This window comes from Dendronephthya gigantea, unplaced genomic scaffold (genome assembly GCF_004324835.1).
Source record: "Dendronephthya gigantea isolate DGI-Jeju-01 unplaced genomic scaffold, DenGig_1.0 000064F, whole genome shotgun sequence".
Classification (NCBI taxonomy): domain Eukaryota; kingdom Metazoa; phylum Cnidaria; class Anthozoa; order Malacalcyonacea; family Nephtheidae; genus Dendronephthya; species Dendronephthya gigantea.
In genome coordinates this window covers 977,705-1,001,430 of record NW_021163074.1, presented here as the reverse complement: position 1 = coordinate 1,001,430, position 23,726 = coordinate 977,705, and the positions used below count along the sequence as shown (strand labels likewise).

General features: G+C 37.2%; 3 protein-coding genes and 1 long non-coding RNA gene across 4 annotated transcripts; 1 reads left to right on the top strand and 3 right to left on the bottom strand.

The window, feature by feature from the left end:
* Nucleotides 1-870: 870 nt before the first annotated feature.
* LOC114530630 lies at nucleotides 871-3,368 on the bottom strand. The gene is made up of 4 exons (XM_028552222.1): nucleotides 3,094-3,368; nucleotides 2,209-2,312; nucleotides 1,527-1,885; nucleotides 871-1,089 (listed from the first exon to the last, which is right to left on the bottom strand). The coding sequence occupies exons 1-4, from the start codon at nucleotides 3,246-3,248 to the stop codon at nucleotides 1,000-1,002; spliced, it is 708 nt and encodes a 235-aa protein (XP_028408023.1). The 5' UTR covers nucleotides 3,249-3,368; the 3' UTR covers nucleotides 871-999.
* A 4,578-nt stretch (nucleotides 3,369-7,946) lies between these two features.
* LOC114530654 (E3 ubiquitin-protein ligase RNF113A-like) lies at nucleotides 7,947-11,736 on the top strand. Its single transcript, XM_028552252.1, has 4 exons — nucleotides 7,947-8,009; nucleotides 8,834-9,155; nucleotides 10,203-10,488; nucleotides 10,853-11,736. Exons 1-4 carry the CDS (start codon nucleotides 7,974-7,976, stop codon nucleotides 11,301-11,303), a joined length of 1,095 nt encoding a protein of 364 aa, XP_028408053.1. The 5' UTR covers nucleotides 7,947-7,973; the 3' UTR covers nucleotides 11,304-11,736.
* Nucleotides 11,737-11,929: 193 nt separating this feature from the next.
* LOC114530655 lies at nucleotides 11,930-15,019 on the bottom strand. Its single transcript, XR_003687778.1, has 4 exons — nucleotides 14,894-15,019; nucleotides 14,080-14,197; nucleotides 13,641-13,777; nucleotides 11,930-12,692 (listed from the first exon to the last, which is right to left on the bottom strand). It is a non-coding gene; the product is annotated as an uncharacterized LOC114530655 (long non-coding RNA).
* A 1,409-nt stretch (nucleotides 15,020-16,428) lies between these two features.
* Nucleotides 16,429-21,047, bottom strand: LOC114530627. Its single transcript, XM_028552220.1, has 3 exons — nucleotides 20,783-21,047; nucleotides 17,530-17,693; nucleotides 16,429-16,875 (listed from the first exon to the last, which is right to left on the bottom strand). Exons 1-3 carry the CDS (start codon nucleotides 20,907-20,909, stop codon nucleotides 16,807-16,809), a joined length of 360 nt encoding a protein of 119 aa, XP_028408021.1. The 5' UTR covers nucleotides 20,910-21,047; the 3' UTR covers nucleotides 16,429-16,806.
* Between the last annotated feature and the right edge of the window lie 2,679 nt (nucleotides 21,048-23,726).

Sequence of the window (23,726 nt, the reverse complement as noted above, 5' to 3'; positions counted from 1 at the left end):
GGCCGGGCATTGTGAGCTGTGGGTTGAGCCCGGGTGGCACGATCTCCTCGTTAACCATGACCAGCATGCAACAGGTGCTGTGGAGCCACAGATGTGTGGAGTGCATGGTTTGAGTTTGACAGACTAGTTCCCAGAGGTCATCCACTGCGCCGCTATTCATAGTTTCCTTTCGATTATTTTTCATTTCGCAAAAAGATAGTGCCTGTGGTTTGGACTAAATATTGTACTGTTCGAAACAATAGTTACAGAATGAATTATAATTTCGCTAAACAGCGCAGTGTCGCCCAGTGTTCATGAGAAGAAAGACTGAAGGCACTTGGTAAACTTTCTTTTAACTAAAATGGTTTTGCATGAGAACCTTGAATCAACTGTATGATTCAGTCTCTGGGTTCAATCCCAGAATACTATTTACCAACGAGATAACCAAATTACTACTCCATTGAACTGAAATAGTTTTTAAGGCCTTAACCAGCCAGTTTTCACTTCAACCGATGAGAAATTGACAAGACATGTTAAATTCAATGTTTCATTTACAGATACTCAGTATAAGTTAAAACTAGCTTAAACTATTTGGTTATTTTGACAGACAAGGGCCCTGATTTCTTGCGTTTGGGGCCCAGTTTCAGTTGTGCTTTTCCAAAACGTCATGGCACGTGATACATCGAATCAGAATTGATCAGTTAACCAAGGCTTTACCAGTTATTGTTTTTAATCAGTCCTAACTACAGCTGTTTGTAGTATTCATGACAGCTGCCGTCATTTTGTTTACACAGAAAGAAAAGAAAAAATTTGGAGGGGGTGGGGAGGGTATCTTTTGTAGCATCTCAGTTATGTGTCACTTTTGAATGTTCTGGAATGATTATTGCTGGAGAGTCATCAGTCATCTTTACCAACCCAATCATATGTGGATCTTTTCAACAATGTTTGCGGTAATATGTGCACTCTGATTAGTACACGTCCACTGACGGGGTTGTGCTGATTGATTGTACCACGCATGCGTTATTTAGGTTTAGCTTTCACTGTCGGTTTCGGGCTTGTGACAGGTTTAGAACTTGTTTTAGTGCTCGGTGCCTTCGGTTGAATATCGTCCTAAACAGAAATTGACTTTGAAATTGACTCAGCCGGAAATTGCTGGTGTGGAAATTGCTTACCGTCATTTTTTTACAGACTGTACGCTATATGCCAATGAAGGTGTCATAGACAAGTAGACTTACATCCTTACTACACCCTTAAAATGCCCCCACTTCATCTCCGGTTCACATTCGTTGATTCAGTTCCTTAAAAGGGGCCTGGCAGTGTGCTAATGACAAATTTCTTTAGAAATCGTTTTTCACAAACGTGAGCCGACAATCCAATACGGCTCCCATAATAAGTAAATATATATATTGTGTACGAACCACCCTTAGGGAAGCAGGGTGCATATCATTATAAATAGAGTTCATGGTTCAATTACCCTTGAACGATATATGCATGCACTGTGCTGTACAATAAAGGAGAATATTCCTGGTAATCAAATTACTACCTACCGGCACAGGTATTCCATGCAATGGCTCCAAATACGTTTCGGGATCATCTGGTTCTGGGCTGTCATTCCTCGAACGCTGCAAAAATCTCTTGGACGCCCTAAGCTCATCTATTGGTTGTAAATATGTTTCATCTCCTCTATCGATCGGAGTGACCGACTCGGGTTGTGTTGGGGCACTCTCTATTGGACTAAGATATCGTTCATAAACGACACGCTGGTTATCCCTGGAGATATGACTTTGGTTATCAGCTACAATCTCCGGACTAGATCTGGCAGAATCCGAGTTTTGCTGATTTTGTCCCGCACGAATGTCCGTATAACGACTGCCACTCAAGTTACTAACTGCATACAACGGACCATCTGTTGTAAAATTAAAAGGGTTGTTTTTGAAGGCATTCAAGAGAGAAACGTTACATGCATGCATCCATAAGCCTCACACCTTCTGACGATCAGTTGTTGAACCTTATAACGTTTACTCCTTCTTTGGATTTCAAATAATAGCTCAGCTCATATAAGGTATAAAGACTTGAAATGATATGTCTTCTAATGGCTTGACCTTGCATGCATTCAAACATGATATGTAATTGATAAAAGTATGGATATCAACTCTATGGATATCATAGAGTATTCTCATAATGATTTTGTCGGTTCATAGAGGCAAATAATATTCCTCGCTTATATACCTGACACAAACACTCTTTTGATTGAATTACGTAGATTTGTTCTGCCTCTCTTCCGTTCTTTAACGGGGTTAGCACCTTTTCTCACGTCCGTCACCGTGGCGGTTCTATTCAGTATCAATATAAACAACAGTATAAAATATTAAACACCTTATCTTAAGATGATTTACCAAAGTCAGTCAAGTCATAACTATGCCATACAAGGATTGAATCGGATCGTGCATAAGCTATTTCGTCTGGGCATCAGATCATCTGATCATCATCATCACAAGACGTAGCGGATACGAAATGTATCAAACTAGTTTCGGGAATTTCTTTATATTGCACGGCAAGTGTACGGTACTTGCTTATGTCCTAATCGTATACATGCATATTCAGGAAAACTGTTGTTCGCTGAAGATAATACAGCTTACCGCGGCTAAGTGCTAGGCCTGCTTAGTCTACATGCCACTCCCTGCACTTCCGACAAGAGACATCAGTCATGCAAACACTTGGAAGTTTGAATATTTCAGTAAATAAATCACAAAATTAACTTTTAAATCAACCGATCTACAGTATTCATTTTCCTTCCTGCATTTCGAAGCAATTCCATGCAATCTGATTTAATCAACTGACTATACGTATAAAAACCCACGCTGTTATGATGCATAGATGATGTTATTGACTGTGATTTAATGTTGAAGTAGAGGGGACTGCCCGGTCAAAAAACGTAATTGCAAATCAATGACTTGGAAATTTATTGGTTTGTGTTAATGGCATGCAAATGGCCGCGTTCATGCACTTTAGAATAGCCGCGATATCACAAAGATAGAACGATTCCTATATCCATGAAACAGACCACTGTTGCGGTTTTTGATTAAAAAAAAAATATATCTTGTATTTCCAAACCTTCGTCGTCTTTTACTTCTCCAACAAACAATAACCATACACAGCGAAACAATCAGCAACAATGCCAAAACGACGCACGCTACGAACACCCAAGTGAACAACATTTCAACCTTCCCAGATGAAGAGTTTGATGAATTGTCTGTGCCTCTACTCATCACCGTCGACGACGTAATGATAACATTGTTTGTACTGTTTATGGAGTTTTGCAAAAGTGTTTTGTTTGTTGTATTGCCGAAATCGTGGCCTCCAAGTATTGTGCGTATTGGAACGGTGAAGGATGGTTTGACAGTGCTATTATCCTGTTGAAATAAAGTGAAAAGAAATATGTAGCAGCTATCTAACGAATATCTGCAAAACTGTGAATTTCAATATTCACGGATGTATTATCTTCACTAGTACTCAGTATGCGGGATGATATGCTGTGGTTAAATGGCCGGGAAAAAGGTCAGTTTTCGTTTGAATTTCTAAGATAAAATTAGCTTTTAAGAACATCGACAGACATTTCCACGCCAGGTAATAATAATACATTCGTCTGAAAATATGAAAGTTCTCGTATCATATTATATGATGTGATTTGAGCCGTCGCCAGAAACCCTCCACAAAGAAAGAGTATGGAAAGCTAGGTAGCAAAGATTATACTAACTGTCTAACAGATAAACACTTAACACCACACCTAGTCCTAGTGCTTTCGTGCCACTTGCAGGCACTTAATTACTGATGGCAAGGTATAAATTAAAACCCATATTTGGACGTCACTCAATACATAAAATCGAAACAACACCTTTTTTAATTGGTAAGCCGAAATATTTTATTTCTTGGGCGCCTAAAATATATTTTATTCCATACACTCGAGGTTAACATGGTATTGTAGTTTAATTTCATTCGTTGTTCTGTGGCGTGAGGAACTTGGGTAAACTGGGAACTTTTATTAGTAAACATCAACCTCGTTCCCAGGGTCCTTTGGGACTTTATATGGGGGATTGGGGCAGGGGGCGAGAAGAAGAAAGGCCCTAGGATCGGCCATTCAAAATACCCACATTCCGGGGGTATTTTGAATAAGCATAATTAATCATAAAATTTGCCTAATATTTTCAAAATGGCGGCGTAAGGTACAACGGATAATATTGTCGCATTCAAAGCAAATTGGAATTGTATTATTTCGGAATAATTAGAAAATATTCCGCTAATTACACATAAATTAATAGGAAAAATCATTTAACCAATCAGAAAACAGGATCGGCTGGCCGATCCCAGGGCCTTTTTCCCCAACCCAGAATCAAGGTAAAAGGCCCTGGAAACGAGGTTGAGTTGATTGAGTAAACATATTTCCCGATATTTTTCTCAAAGCTACAATCAGTTTCAAAAGTTTGGAACATGTAGGCAAACAATTTCGTTCTGCAATAATTTGCGAGGGGGTGGGACATTCTCCCTCGCCAATTTTGTTGTCTGCCCCCCCCAGACCGGCTTTTCATGTTACGTAATAGTTTACGGTCTTATGCGATGTTCGCCGCTTCATTTATAATAAGATCCTGCCCCCAAAAACATTTCTTTGCCCCTACTCCCCCCCCCCGTTCATTTCAGCCCGGCGCCGTCACTGAATGGGCAAGAGGTGTCTAAACAACTGATAGTTGCGTTATAAAGTTTAGTCCCATGGCCAACTACTTTTGATTGTAGCCTTATTATTCCTTGATTAATTTATGTCAACACATGCAATTTAAATTTTTCAACTTCCACAACGTCTAAGACGATCAATTCGTGAATGAAAGAGGCTTGAAAATTATCAGGCAAAATGGTGGATGACATCCGCTCTTTGTAACAAATATGCTCTAAAATATGTACAGCGAATAAAAAAATACTAAGTAGCCAGCTGTACTCTTTGTTTCCACTGATTATTCAGATTGAACTCACTAAATTTGGTTAGACGAAAATCAGTTTACAACTACACAAGCATACGACAGTCATATAGTTATTAAGATGGTGAGTTGCCCCGATACATTCTTAAGTTCTTAAGGCTGCTTTCCACTTACGCGTTTTTATACGCACGTACACGTACGGAAAATCTTAAATGCTTTTAAATTTTTATTATTTACCATCTGGGTCAACTAATGCACACCAAGTAGCTTCGATTTATTCACTTTTTTTCAAAGGTAACATGTATAAGGATTTAGACTTACGTGCGTGTACGTGAGTATGAAAACGCGTAAGTGAAAACAGCCTTAATCAGACATGCCATCCTCAAATCAGTTAGGTAAAAATTCAAGAATTTGATATATTGTCCTTAAAATATTGAGGAATTCCGATGCATATTGACTTATCTAACGTACATCAACATTGTTACAATGTTGTCTATTCATCATAATATAAGTACGGAGCTCTGAATATCGTTAGAGGGTAATTACATAATATATCCTGGCTTTGGTTTGGAAATTTGACGAGCGAATTCATGGCTCAGGCTCAAGCTAATGCAGCGATACGAAGCTAAGTTGCGAGATTGAAAATGTGAATATTATGCATTAAATAATGTACTCTGCAAAGTTTGTTATTTTCAATGTTTTGTTGCTGAACGTGCCAAAGGCAAAGGCGACAAAAAAGTCTGATGAGACATTTGGCAAAACTTTAAAATTCGGCCATATCGCCTTTGAATTGTATTTCTGGTATCATATAAATTATCTGTTTGCTTAGGTATATCTTGTTTGGGCATGTTTCACTTACATGTTTTCCTTCAATCGATCTGCAAAGAAATTCCGCGTGAATTAAACAGTCCATAAATTTACCTAATTGCTCAATAAATGTGATCTGTCTATGTGCCATTTCACCATAATTATTGCGACAATATCAGAAAGCGGAAAACCAATCATTACAAATTAGAAACGATGAAAAATTGAAATTTTTGAAAACAAACATCCAGCCAAAATAGTTTATCCCCAAAAAGTCAATTTGTATTGTTATAGCTTGCAACATACAATCCCGAAAAAGGTCTGAAGCCCCCAACAAAAGCTCTTGTGATGTAAAGACGTGTTAATTAATAATCGATAAAGTTCGTGTGCGTGTTGTGTTATTACGTTTTGTACTCTATACTTTTATACATTCGAATGTTTCCTTTCAAGCCGTGTCAGTGAAATCAATCTAATTATCTGAGATGAAAAGATCATATTTCTATAAATTTCACTTTGTAGACAAAATAAAACTGGCTAAAATACTATGAACACGAATTATTCTCCACTTACCATACATGCAAACAGAATATGACAAATATTCTTCTTTCGATATAAGACAGTTGCCAAATCGTACAGCCAATTGCAAAATCCAAATTTAAGCCACGCTTAAAACTTCAAATTCGACGAGTTAATTTCTTTGTTATGAATATGCTACTGTAACGTCTAATAAATTTTGATACATCAAAAGTTGTATCAAAATTTTGCCAACAATGCTTTTGTTGAATTGTTTTGGAGAGGTTTTGTAATATCTCTTTCGTGGTTCCTAAGAGCGGATGTGCATTTATGGAAATCGCCAACGCGTATATTAATACTACAAATGAGCAGACAGTAAATGTTAGTTCGAAACAAATATTTAAACCTTTTATTTTAATTTTCAATCTTGACAATAGAGGAAAACAGAAACGTTTATATATACCATCGATGGAGTAATCATCAATCAAATAATGCATATAATTATATTGACATAAATTAAGGGAGAGAACGTTTTGATTTCTTCTTAGAAAAAAAATCTCCGGAACGTCTCCTACGTTGCCAGGTGAAGGCACTCAGTAACAAGCACTTTCGGTATATAGTAATAAAAAATACTCCCAAACATTTTAGAAGTTGTTCGTATTCAAGTTTCCGAGGGTACATTTTGTGATTTGAAAAAGGGGACATTTTGCAAGGCTTAGAAAAAGGGGAGAGAGAACTATGACATTGTATTTCACTCCTTTCATTTTAAGAACAAAGTCTCTAATTGGTATTTCGAATTGTATATTCGAATTTCGAAGCAGAAGCTTTTACAGTATATTCCAGCTATGATTTTATTCTTTAATATTGATTTAGTATCTGTAACTATAGAGAAAACCTTGATGAAACACAAAATAATTCCGAAATGTTTTAGTTCCGCGAAGTAGCAAAAGTCTCTGCTTTAGAAAGTTATCGTTGAATGGGTAGTCAAAATTCCAGTACCATGTCGCCGCTAACAAGATTTGAAGAAGTTTTGCCATGAGCTTTGCCGAGTATCGTGCTAATGATCCTTTGCGCGCTTAGCATTCTACAAAAAAATACAGTATACTTTAATATTTAAAATACACAACCAGGCATCTTTCGCCGAATTATTTTCTATCGATGACTCGACGTCTCATACAAATCGCTTCGTAAGCAGATGTTACCGTCGTATTTACAATCTCACACGACGTTCACACACCCTGAACTCGTGACCGTGCTTCAACAGTTCAACTCATCCGGTTTGTCCGTGTGAAACATATATAAAACCGGTAAAATTTTCATCCTTTTTCTCCGTAGGCGGTGTGAACAACACCTGAAAAAAACTAATTTAAGCCCGAACTCGTCTAGTCCATATCCGGTACGAATAGCAATGTTTTGGAGCCTGTGATTTTCATATATCGTAAATCATTGGCAATGGTTATTGACAATATCGGCGTTATCCAACATCGTACCCAGGGTTTTGGTCGGTATTCTGTGATTCCTGTCTATCGAAGTAAATTATCTACCACAAGTCACTTTCATCTCACTTTCAGTATGAGAAATAGTCCAGACTTTGCCTTTAATTTGAGGTTGGGCAGACAAATTACTGACAATTTGTTATTCCGGTGATTCACTGTGGCAGTGCAAAGTGTCAAGATTTCTGAATTTGATTATCCGCTGTGGTATTCAGAAATGAGGACCCCATTGATTATTGGCAGAATATTCAAGGTCAGCCCAAAAAAACGTTGCAGTCAAAGGCAATATATACCTCCTATATCCGTTCATTTGTTCATCATTCCTTAATCTGCCATTCGGGGTTCTTTCATTGCATGGTAGTGCTCGAACACCACGGCTCTCGTCACTTCGAAACCATGTATGATGGCTTCGATCAGATAAGAACAAGTGTATCAGGAATTAACTACATCTATAATACGATTTACAAACACACAACATGCACAGACCTAATAGAAGACAGCAAACCAACAAAACTGAGCTAAACGAATACAAAATAGACGACAAACAACGACGAAAACATGACAACACAAAACCACATGTCACAATCACGACACACAATGACACAAACAACAAAGTTAGGTAACAAATCACGGTGAGATGTTTCCACTTATAAATTTCCAATTTTATTGAATGATTTTGAAGCAAAGCATTGCTTTAATTAATCAGTGCTTTAATCTTTTTATGTTTCTAATTTCCCAACGTTGTCACTAAATGGTATATACTATTTTTCCCTTCCTAATGCCCGAATCTATCAATTCACAATCAGCATTTTGTATAGTTCAGGAAAAAAACTTCTCAATCGCTTAATTTTTCGCAGTCATTTTTAGCGGTAATTTGTAAGTTTCGTTATGATATGTCGGCAAAGGTTAAGGCCTGATAATTTTTTAGCGATATCCGCGTATTTATGGTTTCCCAAATAGCAGGACATATATTTAATTGTCATTTCGAATGATTTGATCAAGCGCAAAAATGGTAACAGTGCTAAGACGAAAATTTAATTTACATTTATCGCCAAATTTGAACTATCGCCACCATAGTCGCGTTGCCGCCAAAAAACCGCCAAAAGAAAACAAATAGTCGAAGAAAAAGACAGTGAACAGAAAGTGGAAACACAAACAGCAATGGCGGACGAGGGCAGCGAGAATGAAAAAGTAACGTGCACGTTTTTTAAAAAAGGAAAAAGGAAAGGAAACGTTCGCAAACGAAAAGCAGAGAGCTCCGGAAGCGAAGATGAGACTTCTGTTGTGAAAATTGAAAGGAAATCCGCGCCAAACCCGTTAAAACAAAAAACTGCCACCGCAGTTAGGACTTGGGAGAATGAGGTCGAGAATTCTAAAAAGATCAACTCAGATAAGCAAGGTTTATTAAACCACTTTGTTTTGACTATTGTAAAATATATCAATAATAGAAAAAATATGGGTAGATGTTATTGATGAGTTCTTAGTAAAAAAACAATTTCACTAAAATTTCCCCAATAAGATAAAGGGTGGATTTTTTTAATTATTACACCACATTCATTTCTCAGACTTGATGATAGTGGTTTATCATAACTTCTATTGTTAATTTTGCTTATACTTGTGGGTTCACCAATCAGATTGCTGTCATAATACAATGAGATGAATCAGATAATAGTACCATGATACGTACCTGAATCTGGTCCCAACTTGTTCCATCAACATTTTTACTATTGCTCTAACCCCTTTATGATGCCCCAAATTAGAAAATGTTATAGGATCAAAAGTCAAAACTGTGTGGTACCGGTCACAGACATAGCAGAATACTTGCATTGTGTGAGTAATATCAGTCACACAGAGGGCATGACCTTTTGACAAAACAAATATGTGAGACAGTGGAAACTGAAGTTTTATGGAAGTTTTGATGTCTTTAAAATTCAGAAATGTTTTGTAATTAGTGTAATAGTGTGTAGTCAGTACATCTTTTTAGGACTACAGGTACTGAAGGTATTCATATGAAGTATTAAATAGTCTGACTTTCAACCAGACATTTAAAGTGTCTCTATCTCACAGACACTTTCTAAATTAAATTCTTACTTAACAGTATTTCGATTTTCATTTTCATCAGCTCTCTGTTATACTATTATTAATATATAAATATAAAAATCTTCCAATCAGGAACAACACATTTTGCAAAGATATTCAGCAGCCTTTGTTGGCTCATTGAGTGGTAATCCTACACATTTTTTTACTCATGATAAATAACCACATTTAATTATTATTGATGTGTGCATATACATAGGATTTAAAACTATGTAGCATGTACTATGCAACCGATTTTATCATCATTACTGTACTGTGTATCATTAACTGTACTGTGAGACATATAATTTTTTGTGACAATCTCTGGTTTAGTATGTCATCACCCTTATAACACACCAGCTTTTTGCAGATGGGGCAGATGGAACTCCTCCAAGTGAGAAAGTCAAATTTTTCTTCAAATCTACACGATCAGCAATGAGCAGTGATCCCCAAGATTCTGGTGCAACATCAATTAATGAGGTTGATACTGAACTGGACCGAGATGCTCAGGCAATCTTTGAAAGGAAATTGGCAACAAATAAAGAAGTAAAAGAGAAGGGTGATGATGATAAACTTTATAAAGGAATTAATAATTATCAGAGTTTTTACGAGAAAAGAGATACAGCACAAGGAAATGCTGCCTCAGGTAGTGTAAGGTAAGGTAAAAGTAACATAGTGTTTTGAACTAATCTTTTTGTTCATTTTTCTTTCAAACATCTCTAAAATCTATTTACACACTGGGTACTGGTATGAAGTCTCTGTTACAGAATGCAATTTTTCTTGCAACAAGTTTGCAATGGAATTATACTTTTGAGAGATGTAAATTAGTGAACAGGTTTTATGTCCATGAGGAAAAATAAAACTTTTGTGTTTGCCAAACTTACATATTTCAAAAGTAGGATTGCATTGCAAATTCAAAAAAACTGCATCGTATAACAACACAGCCTCAAAGGTAACAGCAAAATCCCCAGTAAAATTGGCGTTTGTTTTTAAAACATTTTCCTGTCCTGATCCACACAGACACGGGCCAATACGAGCACCAGCGAACATTCGTGTGACAACAAGATGGGATTACCAACCAGACATTTGTAAAGATTACAAAGAAACAGGGTTTTGTGGTTTTGGCGATAGTTGTAAGTTCCTACATGACAGAAGTGACTACAAACATGGCTGGCAATTGGAACGGGAGGTGGACAGCGGAAATTATGACCAACAAGACCCACATAAGTACGAGGTTAACAGTGACAGCGATGATGATCTCCCTTTTGCATGCTTTATATGCAGGGAACCATTCACAAATCCTGTTATGACAAAATGTAGACATTATTTCTGCGAATCTTGTGCTCTTAAACATTACAAAAAATCTAAAAGATGCTACGTGTGTAACCAGGCAACACAAGGTGTGTTTAACCCTGCTAAGGATTTGATTAAGAAGATCAACGAACAAAAACAAAATGAGGAACAGAGTTAGGACGTAGAGGTGCTATAGAGTACACGAGGGTCACAAGAGGTCCCAAGGTGTCAAATACAGTCCAGGTTGACTTGTTGGTATTGACAGTGTAAATAACAACCTGTGTAAATATTGGTAATCATTTAGACTGATAGACAACTACCGAATATAAGCTATTCTGAAATCTAAGTAGCTCTATTCACTGATATCAGTACCCCATCCTGACTGGAAATTTTGGTTAGCGACTGAAAAATCGCCACTCAAAAATCGCCGGATTATTGCAAATATGTTGACCTTTTGGGGCCAGTTGTAAAAAAGCCGTAGCATCAACATTGAACATGTTTTGCCATAAATACTTCGTGGATCAATAGAACTAGAAGTCTTAATTTGTGAAGCCTTGAAACGAACAACAGTGCAGAAGCATATAAACTAAAACAGCGGAGTAAAATTTAACCCAGGATTAGCGCTAATAACCTAGCTTTGAACAACCGTTCCCAGCCGGGAGTAGAAGAAGAGAAATAAACTCCCACAATTGTTTATAGGTTGATACTAGAATGAATTATAATTATTAAAGTTGGTTAATGAAAATATTCGACAACATAACGACTGATATGAAGGTCTCGCAGACTTGAGGAAAACAGATCTAGAGAAGACGGGAAGTTATAACATACATCGTTTGTTCACGATATACCTCCAACCTCGTACCCAGGGTCTCCCCCTATAAGACAGTGAAATTACCCTGGGTACGAGGTTGATATACTTCATCTGAGCCTTTGGCTATCCACATGCAATCAACCATGATATTACTAACTGCTTCCCATGATCATGACGAGTTTCACACATCTGCATGCCTCATATCGCTTTATGTAAATGATGTTAATTTAATGAGTACATATTATAGATATGTTACTGTATATTTCAGTTCACATGCAAATAGACTAGCAATTTGGGATGAATCCAGTATAAAAGCAACGAACAATAAAGTGGAAGTCAAGTCTGCCGTGGCGTATGTAAACGAACGGTTTGTTCACATTTTGAACTTCTACACTTCTTTAAATGGTTGTGTTGTCTGAATATTTAACAACGTTTAGGTTCGCTGTGCCTTTAAATGAATATGAACTAGTGTTTTTCATAAGAAAAATTTGAAACATGCGAAATTAGGGCAAAATTTCTGAGGACCTCACATTGTTATGAGCAGAAGTGATGCGCAGAACTGACTTTCACTTTGAAAGTTATGGAGCGCGGTGTCAGCCAATTCCGCGATATATACCTGTTTTATTTTTTCACGACAGACTACATAAACTATATAGTTTCTGCTTTCAATAAAACACTTTTAAGATTTTATAGTTGACGTAATCCCATATTGCTTTTCGCTGCTACATGGTCTGATGTATTTCCCCCATTTTCCTCCTGCCAAGAAAGAATAAATAAATAATTTATGATTTGCAAAATATAAATAAAAATCGATATTCTCTGTAGGACAAGTATTATAATAGCGTAGACGTAGTGAAAACAGTGATTAATATAGAGTGTGTTTTTATTTTTTAGTAGCTATATATTGTTTTTAGATACTAGTTAATAAGTTTCAAAATTGAGTTTTGAGTATTTTGAACTATTACAACGTTGTTGAAACCATAGAGAATTTTCCCTTTTCGTGGAAATTCAGAGATTTATTATTTATAGCACGGTTGCTACATACAACAGTGTCTTAGTGTCGATCTAATACTAAAATAATTTTAGTAAGATTGCAGTGAGTTCGTTCGGTCAGACAAACGTCTTCATTTGGGAAATTACTGCCTATTTTTCCGCTATTGAAAAAGGTTGGATACATCGTCACTGCATGCGTTGAGTGAAATAGTCGTGAAGGCGTGCGTGCAAATCAAACAATAGACCCTTCTTTTCAAGTTTTACTCTCACGAGCCATGTGCAATTTAGTGCAAAAATAAAAAACATCTCGTTCATCAACACATGCATGAAAGAGAATTTTAACTTTGACAAATAAGTGTGGAAATAAGCTGTAACACTAAAACGAGGCTACCAGGCTACGTCTGGGAGCCTCGTTCTCGAGTAAGGGCTTATTTCCACACCAATTTGCGAAAATGGAAAGTTCTTTTTCATGCATGTGTTGAAGAAGGATGTTTTGTATTTTCGGCTGGCTCGTGAGAGTAAAACTTGAAATCCATCTCATTTAAAGTGGTTCTAAATAATTTATAACGATAATCTTGTGATGTATGGGGCTATTTACTCTGTTCGGGCATAAAAATCTCCATGCAATTTTTTTATCTTTTTCATCACGGTGAGTTAATAGTAAATTTATAACTGGATGATTTTTTCAACTTATCAGCTTGTGATACTTACAATCGTGGCCAAATCGTTGCTTCCTTGTTTTTGATATCCACGCACCATATAATACGCAATTATAATCACAAAGAATGATGTTAGGCAAATACCAATTATCACTGCTATAATTCCTTTGCTTAAGCCCTCACTTATACCTACAAGTACATAGAAATTCTATCAAAATTGATTGGATGTAGGTTGTAAAATTAGTGTTGATTGTTTGTTCAGGTTTTTACGATTGTTCCAAAACATACCAAGACGGCGAGAGCGTTGCAAAAAGCCCACGTTTTTACAATCGTTCTCCTAACGAACAATTTACAATGGGAATATATTATTTAACAACTCTTTTGCTTGCACCTTTGGATCTGAACAGCGCAATCTAAATTTAATATGCTCTGGCCCGGGATACAGAAAAACCTGATAAAAAACTAATAAATCGTAGATAAACACGACTTACTCGCTTCTGCAGTGGTGCTTACGATACGTCCATTCGATGTCACAGGGCTTTCTCCAACAGTTAATGTCAATCCCAAGATTAAATTTAGCAGTATTCCTGCGTTCGTCCACATCATAACCTTGTTTTGAACGAAATAAAAGATCGTCAAAAATAAACAAATTCAAGGTTTTACACTATATCCGGTATGGCGTCTGCGCATGCTATTCTCGTTGAAAGTGACATAAACTGTTGATATTAACGTTGGCGTGATAGTTAAGTCTGTTTTGTGTGGAAAGATGTACGTATATAACAACTGTTGAAACTCAGCAGCCAATACTTCGCACAGCAAAAATATTAAAATATAATATCGTTATATTGACTCCCGTGTCCCAAGTTGTCCTATAATATAGGTAGAGACTAAAGTCAAATTTTAACCCATATTTGTGAAGATGTAGATGAATGTATTCTTATAAGGCTATATATAGAGCTTGGTTCAAGTCGGTCTAAATGAAGCCGGTTTATGCGTGAAAATGTTATTATATGCCGGGGCTTTAATTCACCTTTTCATCTTGTAATAATCAGTTTACCTTTTATTGTGTTTTGCAGTTGTTGTGCATGCTCAAGAACAGTGCAAAAAGACTTTCCCTAATCCCCAGAACACCGTTCTAAATTTTATCAACACGACAAATGTTCTTTTATATTTTTCAAACGCGTCGACATTGCATGATCATCGGCAGACTGAGCCGTTAAGGCAAACCACATTGTACGACCGGGAGGAACTCACTTCCTTACATCCTCATATTTTCCAATTAGAAAACAAAAAATGGATACTTACATGGAATTTGCTACGGCAGCTGTAAATTCATACGCAACAAGTTCTGTTCTGTGTATGCTGGGAATCTGAGTATCTAACTTTGTTTGTTCAAGAAAATAGCTTGTCCTTTCATCAGTGTCGTGTTACAGCGTTTGCCCTTCCATGACTCTTATGATCACGTGAATTTGTAAACCTCCTTTATGTAATTTGTGTATAAATGCCAGCTCTAGGGATGAAGCTCGGTCATCTTCTGATTTCAAGAAATAATGGAAACGGAACGATACCCCTTCCCCCCCCCCTTGCCATTAGAGTCGTAAACTGCAATGGTCATTTGAATATACGACTCCCCCAAAATATTGATTTTATTCCGGCAGAAGAAATTTGTTATATAAGCTTCTAGGTTTCTAATATCGAGTAATCGAGAATTTAGCTCAATTAATCGAATCAAATTACCTTTCCCCAGGCGATGGCTGCTAGGATAGCAACTTGTTCTTGCCGGCCCGTTCTCGCCACATAAACTCGTCCAGATACCGGCAATGTTGCGTACCACGACTTTCATATTTTAAATTTAAACTTGCCCTGTAACACCCGTAACTGGGTCAACGAAACGGCTTTTACGATCTTATGAAATTGTTTAAGTGTTTTGAATTTTATTTGAATTTGAATGATCTGAAAATTGCCGTACTGAAACACCCACAATAGATGGGGTGTCATAAAAAATCCATTGCGAAACAAACATACGCGAACGCATTTAAAACAGACACAAACAAATTAAGTGGAGTCGTATTCTGCATCCCAAAAATTTCTTCATGAAGTACACGGTCTCAACGGCAAGGGGGGGGGGGGACTCGTAAGATAACATGATCCCCTCCCCGTTTCGCAGGTCAGAAAATGCAGCGATGAAAGTTCCAGAAAATTTCTTTTAAATTCTTTTAAATGTTTGTAGAATGTCAAAATTTTTAACCTTTCCTCATTGAACTCATTGAATCATTTGTGCAAATCTTAAAGCAGTGGCGGGTCCAGGTCAGAATTAATTACCACACTAATGCTTTTTATGTAAAAGTATTTTTAGATAAAAGTATTCTTTAGAAATAAGTATCCAATACCCTGAACCGCCACTGTATGAAAATCAATTGCGGACAACGCCCCCCCCCCCAGGTCCTTTGCGGACACCACTAATGCATGAATACTCGTTAACTGAAACCGCACCATTCACGATGTCGTGACCAGGGTTGGTGGACTCCTGCGCAGATAAGAGCCATATGCAGATATATATAGTTTAAAAAGTAGAGCTTAGAAGGTTAAAGCTACCAAAATACTAAGTCGACAGAAATCTGCCTCGTTCCTTCAGCCAGCGTAGGGGGACAGGGTTTGTGTTATAGTTGACCGGCCAAATACTACGGCAAATAGAGATAATATAAACGAATTTTATGTACGTCGTTTTCTTTTAAGTCTTAGAAGTTAAAGTTGGGAAGTTTTTAGATTCGAACTTCAAGGAACAACACTGAAAAAAAAGTAAAAAGTTGTCGACTTCAAAGCTTCGAAGCAAAACTTCAGTATATGAGCTCTGTCTATATGATACTGAGCACACTAGTATTTCTAAACCATCCATGCATGTGATAGAAAAACAGCATAGTTCCGGGACCAGTTTGTCAAAAAGAAACCTACTATTCGGTGAACAAATGCTTCATATTTTGTATACGTTACAGTCAATTTTTAAAAATAATTGTATCATCTATTTCTAAGTATAATTGCTAAGTTTGAACTGATTGGAAATTCTAGTTAGTTTTGATAAAGAAATACGGCTGCTAGTTCCAGGCATTTTTCTCACAGACAGACCAGCTACCTGGAAAGAGTACTACTCATAGATATTTTTTCTGATGAATTGGGCGTTGTTTAAATACTATATATAGATCAACGCTTATTTATATTTATCATAAAACTTCCTCAGTAAAATCCTTCGATTGTTCATTTTCCAGTTTACTTTCCGAGGATGTGACATTCTAAAAGTAGAAGATTAACATGATTTTAACTTGTTTTGTAACGAGGAGAGTATTCTTCTCTGTACACTGCCTTTAGTCCATCCATTTAGACCCCTGAACCGTAATACTAGACCCCACTGAGCTATAACAACCACGTGTGGCAATATCACAGCTGATAATAGTTCACGTCTGCGTAAGGATTTTCGCTGTGGAATTCGAAACGAGTGACCGTGAGGAAAAATTACATCGTGCTTGATTTGACTGTCCACGCGTGGAAATATCCCACGTGTGCGGACTATGTGAGCTAATAGCTCGACACTTAATAAGTTCAGGAGCCAATAAAAATACGAGCTTTGAATGAATTATAGCTCAGCCAAAAGCTCACGGCTGCGGCAAAATAACATATAAAGCAGCTGTATTATGTATATGCCACACATGCGCATTAGCTCAGCCAAATGCCGACGTCTAAGGCAGGTCTAAAGTAATATACTCTGATTACTCTCTACCTCCTCCACAGGCGCTAGGGAGCATATATAAGGGTAAAATATCACTGCCCGCCATATTGCCCGGAAAAGAGCCTGCGGAGGAGGTAGCTCACTGAGGTAGCTACACTCTAATTACCATTGTATCATCCAGTCTACGTTTGAGACCAGTGACCCGACTCATTATTCCTACCTTATTTAATCGCTCCATTTTAAGCAACTGCCTGTGATTCGTAAATCTCTTTTGCTCAAAATATCCTCGACAAAGGAAAATTCCGATGCAGCTGATTATTAAAGCAGTTAAGCCCACACCCAGAGCCACCGCTATCGTTATTTTTGAGGTAACGCTATGGCCATCTGAAAGAACAAGAAAAAATAAAAATAATTTTTTGTAATAAAAAATAAATGGAGTATTCAGTCTCTTCTGGGCTAATAGAGTTTCTCTGGGTGTAGAGATGGCACCGATCGTTTCCAATAGACCTTCAGTAATTACGCCAACATAAGTATTGAAATAAGCCATAACGCGAGAACGAGGCTCGCGGGTTTAGCCTCTGAGCCTCGTTCTCGTGTTATGGCTTATTTCCAAATTTATTGGTCAAAATACAAAAATCTTTAATGCATGTGCTGAAGAAGGATGTTTTGCATTTTTGTACGTGGCTCGTGAGAGTAAAACTTAAAACTCTATCCCGTTTAAGGTGTTTGTAAATTAAATTAAAACGATAATGTGGTGTCGTAATTATCGAAAAACTTTATTTTAGTTCGCAGAGGGACATCGGAACGATGCAAAAGGGAGTGAGAGCTGCCCAGATGAATGCCCGATGTTTAGCGCTGTCCAAAGCGGATTATCAACACGTTGCAATGCAGCCTTTTGAAGTAAAAGGGCACCTTATGAACACCCGGAATTAAGACGAAATCAACTTTCCCAATTCCCCTATGTAAACAACATCAGGTCAAAGACGTTTTTGCTACAGAGCAACAAAAATTTGGAATATTTTGGCCGAAAGATTTAAAAAAGTTACCTTTTATGTAAAGCATTTCAGAAGCACTTAAAGAAAAATATGTTAGCAAACAATTAATGTTAACGGAAACTTCTCTTAGTAAAAGTATTAACAAAGCTTAGTATATAACCAAGACTTGCTTCTAATTATGAATATATTTTATAAATATAGTATAGCCCATATAATAATACTATTTATAGAAGCATAATTTTTATTATTTGTTAATACATACTGAAAAGCCCTATTGGGAGTATGTTTTATGTATAACAATAATAATAATAATAGATTTATAATAGAATTACAAAAGATTGAAATTCAAGATAAATGACAGGAAAAGATAGGTTATCTTCCTCGTTCGATGAACAGCAGGCAAAAACGAAAAATACGTCGCGAGGAAACCATGCAACTGATATGAGCCTAGCTGGATGGATAGATCATGCAAGGTAGAGTAAATATAGGTAACCCGATTTCCAAAAATTAACTTCATGTTGATAGACAATTGATTGTAATCTTTATACAGACATAGTTCTGTGAAGTTCTACAAAGCCGTAGTTCTACAAAGCCGGAAATTTGCATAACTTTACATGTAATAATAGCTTAGATATTTTTATCGAAGCATTACGCAACACCACACAGAGTGTATTGAAAAAACGAAACCTCATGCAGCTCGGAATTTCCAAAGAATATGTCAGCAAAACACAAAGATTTTAGTTCTCAAGAAATTTTAAACCGTCTTTAATTGCATTTTAAATCGCTTTAATTGCATTTCAGGAAATATGCATATCACCCCATATGTCATTATTTTTCAATCAAGTGTGGTTTATGCTCTCGAGGTTCGACAATTACGAGCTATATTTAAAATTAAGTACACCAAGACACACAAGAAAAGTTTTTTTCAAGATAATTCCGTCTCGCGAGGTCTTATAAGTATTATTATCGAGGAATGAGTAAAACCCTTCCGTTTGGAAAACATATCTGATGTTTAATATGATGTTTAATCCACAATAGGGGAGATAAAGAGCGACTACTCTACACGCACAAGTTATGTGGAGTGTTGTGCGAAATCTTTTAAATTTTCACGACAAAGACCAAGTCGATTGGTGCCACACTGTCTTCTCTAAATCTTAGTTGTGTATAATTAACAGTTAACATACGAGCACCATGGAAGTTTAATTATGGAGGAAAATTTATAATGCGTCAAAAATGCAACCAATTATAAAATGCCTAACATATCCTGTTATTCCTATATCAGTATTTATCACAAATCTGTAGCCCATGCAAGCATATGAAGAGAGAATTCAAACCTAGAATCAGTAGAAGTGTATGAGAGCGAGCGAAGGGAAGATACGATTTTGATTCCAGTTTGTCGTCAGTAAATCATCTTACTTTCCATCCCTTGTTTTCCTATTTTCAATTATGTCAAAAAAAATAGGGAAGACGGTTTAATTGAATAATGATGGCAAACGAAGCGTTTGCTGGGAGGTTCGTAGAGTTATCCATACATTTAAGACAACGGTTAAAAAACATTGATTCTTGAATTTACAATAACAAGTATTACTAAGTAAAAGTTTTAATGCACCCCACCGGTTTCAATGCAGAGTTCGTCGTATATGTAACCTAATCCTAAAATCTCTCGCGCAACCTTACGAGGAATATGTATCCCCTTTGCGAGAAAAAGACTATATTTAGCTGTATTCATATATCTGTTCTGCCAGACGGGTTCCTCTTGTTCTCCGGCGTACGCGTTTTCTAACGAAATCGTCAGGCAGTACTGAATATTTGAATGTGACCCCCCCCCCAATTATTGCGCTAGTTACGGTCCTGATTGCATCTGTATCCATAATTTATTTTCCAATCTTGCTAAAAGCGTTTTGAAACATTTTAAGAACAGACAGCTTTGAATTTAGTTTGGTGTGATTAAACTGAAAACCTTTTCCAGCAGACAATTTTGCAAAATATAAGAGAAAACATACTCCGAAAATAAACATCTTGTAAACTCAAGATATGAGTTGTTAAAAGACGAGACACAATATTCAAGGTGATATTTCGACTCTATTTCAAAGTCTTTGACAATGACTTTGAAATAGAGTCGAAATATCACCTTGAATATCGTGTCTTGTCTTTTAACAACTCATATCTTAAGTTTACAAGATGTTTATTTTCGGAGTATGTTTTCTCTTATATTGGTGTGATTAGTTACTGAAATTGCTCCGTAAAAAATATATTACCATGGCATTTTAACACAAAAACATATTAGCAATTGCATATTGATAAGCTATCACACGTGGCATGTGTACTTTTATATTTTGAAATGTGTTACGCGAATATAAAATGAAATTAATTTTACCAAATAGGTCGGCAAGGATAGATATATAGATAATATTGATTATGCTGTAGATATATGAATGTACATAAAGACCAGGTTTTATGTTTTCAGGATTAACTTACCGCTATTCGAGTGCGATGTAGTAGAATTACTTGTCACATTGCCAGCCAGCCTTCCTAGTCTTTGTGTCATTTGAACCAAATGTACAAGGTTTAAGAATAAAACTGTTATTTCCAACTGCAAACCCATGTCAAATTAAATTTCCTACACCATTAACCCGTTTTCGATGCCACCATATTCGCTGTGCTGTTCACTGCCAACTTAAATATTTCGACGAGTTTGAATAGAGATGCTTACACTTCTCAGACCAGTGTTATGTGATGTACCTGCGTGTGTCGGCTTTGTTTAACATCGCCACTTGTTAGTTGTTATAATTTACAACTATAATTTGCATGAACCGGATGAGTGCAGGCCTTTAGACGGTCACGCATTAATTATGCTTCTGCTGCAGACTGTAGTTTGCATGCCTGGTGGTCATGAAAGGTAAAATCTCTATCTTTCTTGCACGAATTTTAAGCTTACTAACAAGTATTTTTTAAATACCTTTTTGCACCCGAGACATACACGCAAATTTCTAATGGTCAATAAGAAGGCATCTAATTTGGTCAAAACTCAGAGACGCCGGGGTAATTTTCCTTTTCGTAAACGGACGTTGCCATTTGAAACAGTCGTTGCTATTTTCTAGGACGGTCGATGCCAAATGGTCGTTGCCATATTGCACAATATCTGAATTCATCTATTTTAAAACATGCATGGCAACGCCATTTAAAAAGGCGTCGACCGTTCTGAAAAATGGCGACGACTGTTTGAAATGGCAACTTCCGTCCTTCAAAGGCAAGGTGGGGCAGATTATCGTAGAAGGGTAGTTTAAATGCGAATGTTGGTTAGTGTTTTTAAAACATCGACTGTTGAACAGTTGTTAGATGATTGTGGTGTCTGAGGGTTTTTCAAGGGCGTAGGAAGCATCCAGAGGTTGGGGGGGCACCAGCTACTAGGGGCACTTTTGGTTAATAAAAATGACGGTTAAAATGGTTAGTAAAAATATATATATAGGGACGGTTTGATTCAGGGATCGCCAACCGCAGAGCATTTTTCGTATTTTTTGGGGTTCGTACTGCTAGGGGTGTCCGGGGACATGCTCCCCCGAGAAAATTTTGAGAGTATAGGCCTCTGAAATGGCCGCAAATCCCTCTCAATTTAAGGTGATTATTGGGAAATAGTAGATACTTTTTTCTTTCTTTTCGCTTCCCAAAAAGGCATTTTTTTCACAAAAAGGGCACTTTTGGTCCCTTGAAAAATCTTGGGGGGGCACGTGCCCCCAGTGCCCCCCCCCTCTCCTACGCCGCTGGGGTTTTTCGCCAATCGATTGTGCTTTCCTAAATCTGCATGGTTGGCTGCATTCCGGCGTTATCTATAGGCTGAGTTAATGAACAAATTGCAGTATAGTTGGACATCTTCTTCCCCTTTAGCCCCTGCTGGTAAAAGACAAGGGAAGCAGCTGCCACTGCAACCCCCAGTTTCAGTTGCTGGTCTAAACTTGAAGGGGAATAAATTGCGGCGGTATTTAAGATCTTACTTTCTTCGCGGATGCAAGTTCCGAACCTTCTTTTCTATTTATTGCTAAGTAACAGACATATTTGGGACCTTAGGGGCCCGTTCACTTGCGGTTTTGGCTGCGATTCTATGTGCAATTTTCTTCTTTTGATAGATCAGGTGAACGTCGTCGAATAATTAGTTAAGAATTCGAATGCTCTTGAATGCTCTAATGTATAAGAGCTGTTATTTGAACATCAGTAGCTAATTCACTCGTTCACATTTATCAAAAGAAGAAAATCGCAGCAAAAATCGTAGCAAAAATGAAAAATCGCAAGTGTAAACGGGCCTTAAGATACACTAAATCTACGACGCGGGTCGCGGAAGTATAATAATACTGTCTTCACTTCAACAGTTTCACAACAGGAATACAAATTATGGACTCCCTTCGGCAAACAAGGTCGGAGCTGTATGTATAAAACTAATCAAAACTGCCGGATTCTTTAACAATCCCGGCTGATTTCATGTCACGTCTGCGTCGTAGATGGTGCATCGGTCCCCATTATTAGTATGACGGCTGTTCAGAGTTTCTGAATTCCGAAATGAAGGTCTTATTAGTCGCGTTTAGCTAACAATATTCTTCAGCCTGCATGTAAATGCACCGTATACTTCGCTCGGAGTAAACCCGCGTAATAAACCTGTGTGTCTGTAGTATAATAGTATAGCATACAGCTATCCATACAGCTACCCGCTAGCTAGCATACTATACCCCATGCATATACAGTGCATGAGTTCATTCCGAAACTCTATATTTTCCCTAAAATTACCCTGAGGCCTGAGAGACTCAGAGAAAGTAGTTTTTGGTTGAAGTCATCTTTTCATGGTATTCCAGCTTACAAACCGCAAAATCTCGCAACTGGTTTCATGAGATTTACTGGCATGTCTGAACAATGCAAACCGGCATTTTTACAAACGACGTTTTACAAGAGAATAGCCAATATATAGGCAGTAACATCGGGGCTTTACAAAATGACATAATAAGTTAAGTGTTATCGGCTTATAGCCAAAGCAAAACGTTTTTGTGGATGGAAAATTTGCATTAACATGGATATTAATTATGACCACAACCTGCAAGCTATTTATGTAGATGGTTTTATCTGCATCATAGAGCCTCGAGGCGGGGTTGATAAGTTGTCTGATTTGTTGATAAGTCGGGCATTAATTTTTGCTCATTAAACTCAGAACGTCCGAAATCAAAATCCCAAAACATTTAGATCCGTACGCATATTTACCAAAAATTTGTTTTACTGTCTATTGTTTGAAGCGTTTCCATTTGGTCTTAACCCGTCTGTTTAACGACAAATGGTAGATATAGGGGCCATAGGAATGTGTAGGCAGAATAGGAAGTGTATGCAAATCAGTCTTTACTGACGATTGCAGTCCTTACTGGAAACTTGTTGTATTTAAGGATGA

What these genes read in the sequence shown, in the direction of transcription:
- LOC114530630 (XM_028552222.1), bottom strand. Translation starts at nt 3,248, where the DNA reads ATGAGTAGAGGCACAGACAATTCATCAAACTCTTCATCTGGGAAGGTT. An exon ending in CAAAAGAGTGTTTGTGTCAG is followed by an intron (nt 1,886 to 2,208) that starts GTATATAAGCGA and finishes ATTTTACAACAG; the next exon opens with ATGGTCCGTTGTATGCAGTT. An exon ending in TGCATGGAATACCTGTGCCG is followed by an intron (nt 1,090 to 1,526) that starts GTAGGTAGTAAT and finishes ATTTCTGTTTAG; the next exon opens with GACGATATTCAACCGAAGGC.
- LOC114530654 (XM_028552252.1), top strand. Translation starts at nt 7,974, where the DNA reads ATGAGGACCCCATTGATTATTGGCAGAATATTCAAG. An exon ending in TTATTGGCAGAATATTCAAG is followed by an intron (nt 8,010 to 8,833) that starts GTCAGCCCAAAA and finishes TCGCCACCATAG; the next exon opens with TCGCGTTGCCGCCAAAAAAC. An exon ending in GATCAACTCAGATAAGCAAG is followed by an intron (nt 9,156 to 10,202) that starts GTTTATTAAACC and finishes AGCTTTTTGCAG; the next exon opens with ATGGGGCAGATGGAACTCCT.
- LOC114530627 (XM_028552220.1), bottom strand. Translation starts at nt 20,909, where the DNA reads ATGGGTTTGCAGTTGGAAATAACAGTTTTATTCTTAAACCTTGTACAT. An exon ending in TACATCGCACTCGAATAGCG is followed by an intron (nt 17,694 to 20,782) that starts GTAAGTTAATCC and finishes TTGTTCTTTCAG; the next exon opens with ATGGCCATAGCGTTACCTCA. An exon ending in AAATGGAGCGATTAAATAAG is followed by an intron (nt 16,876 to 17,529) that starts GTAGGAATAATG and finishes TTCTACTTTTAG; the next exon opens with AATGTCACATCCTCGGAAAG.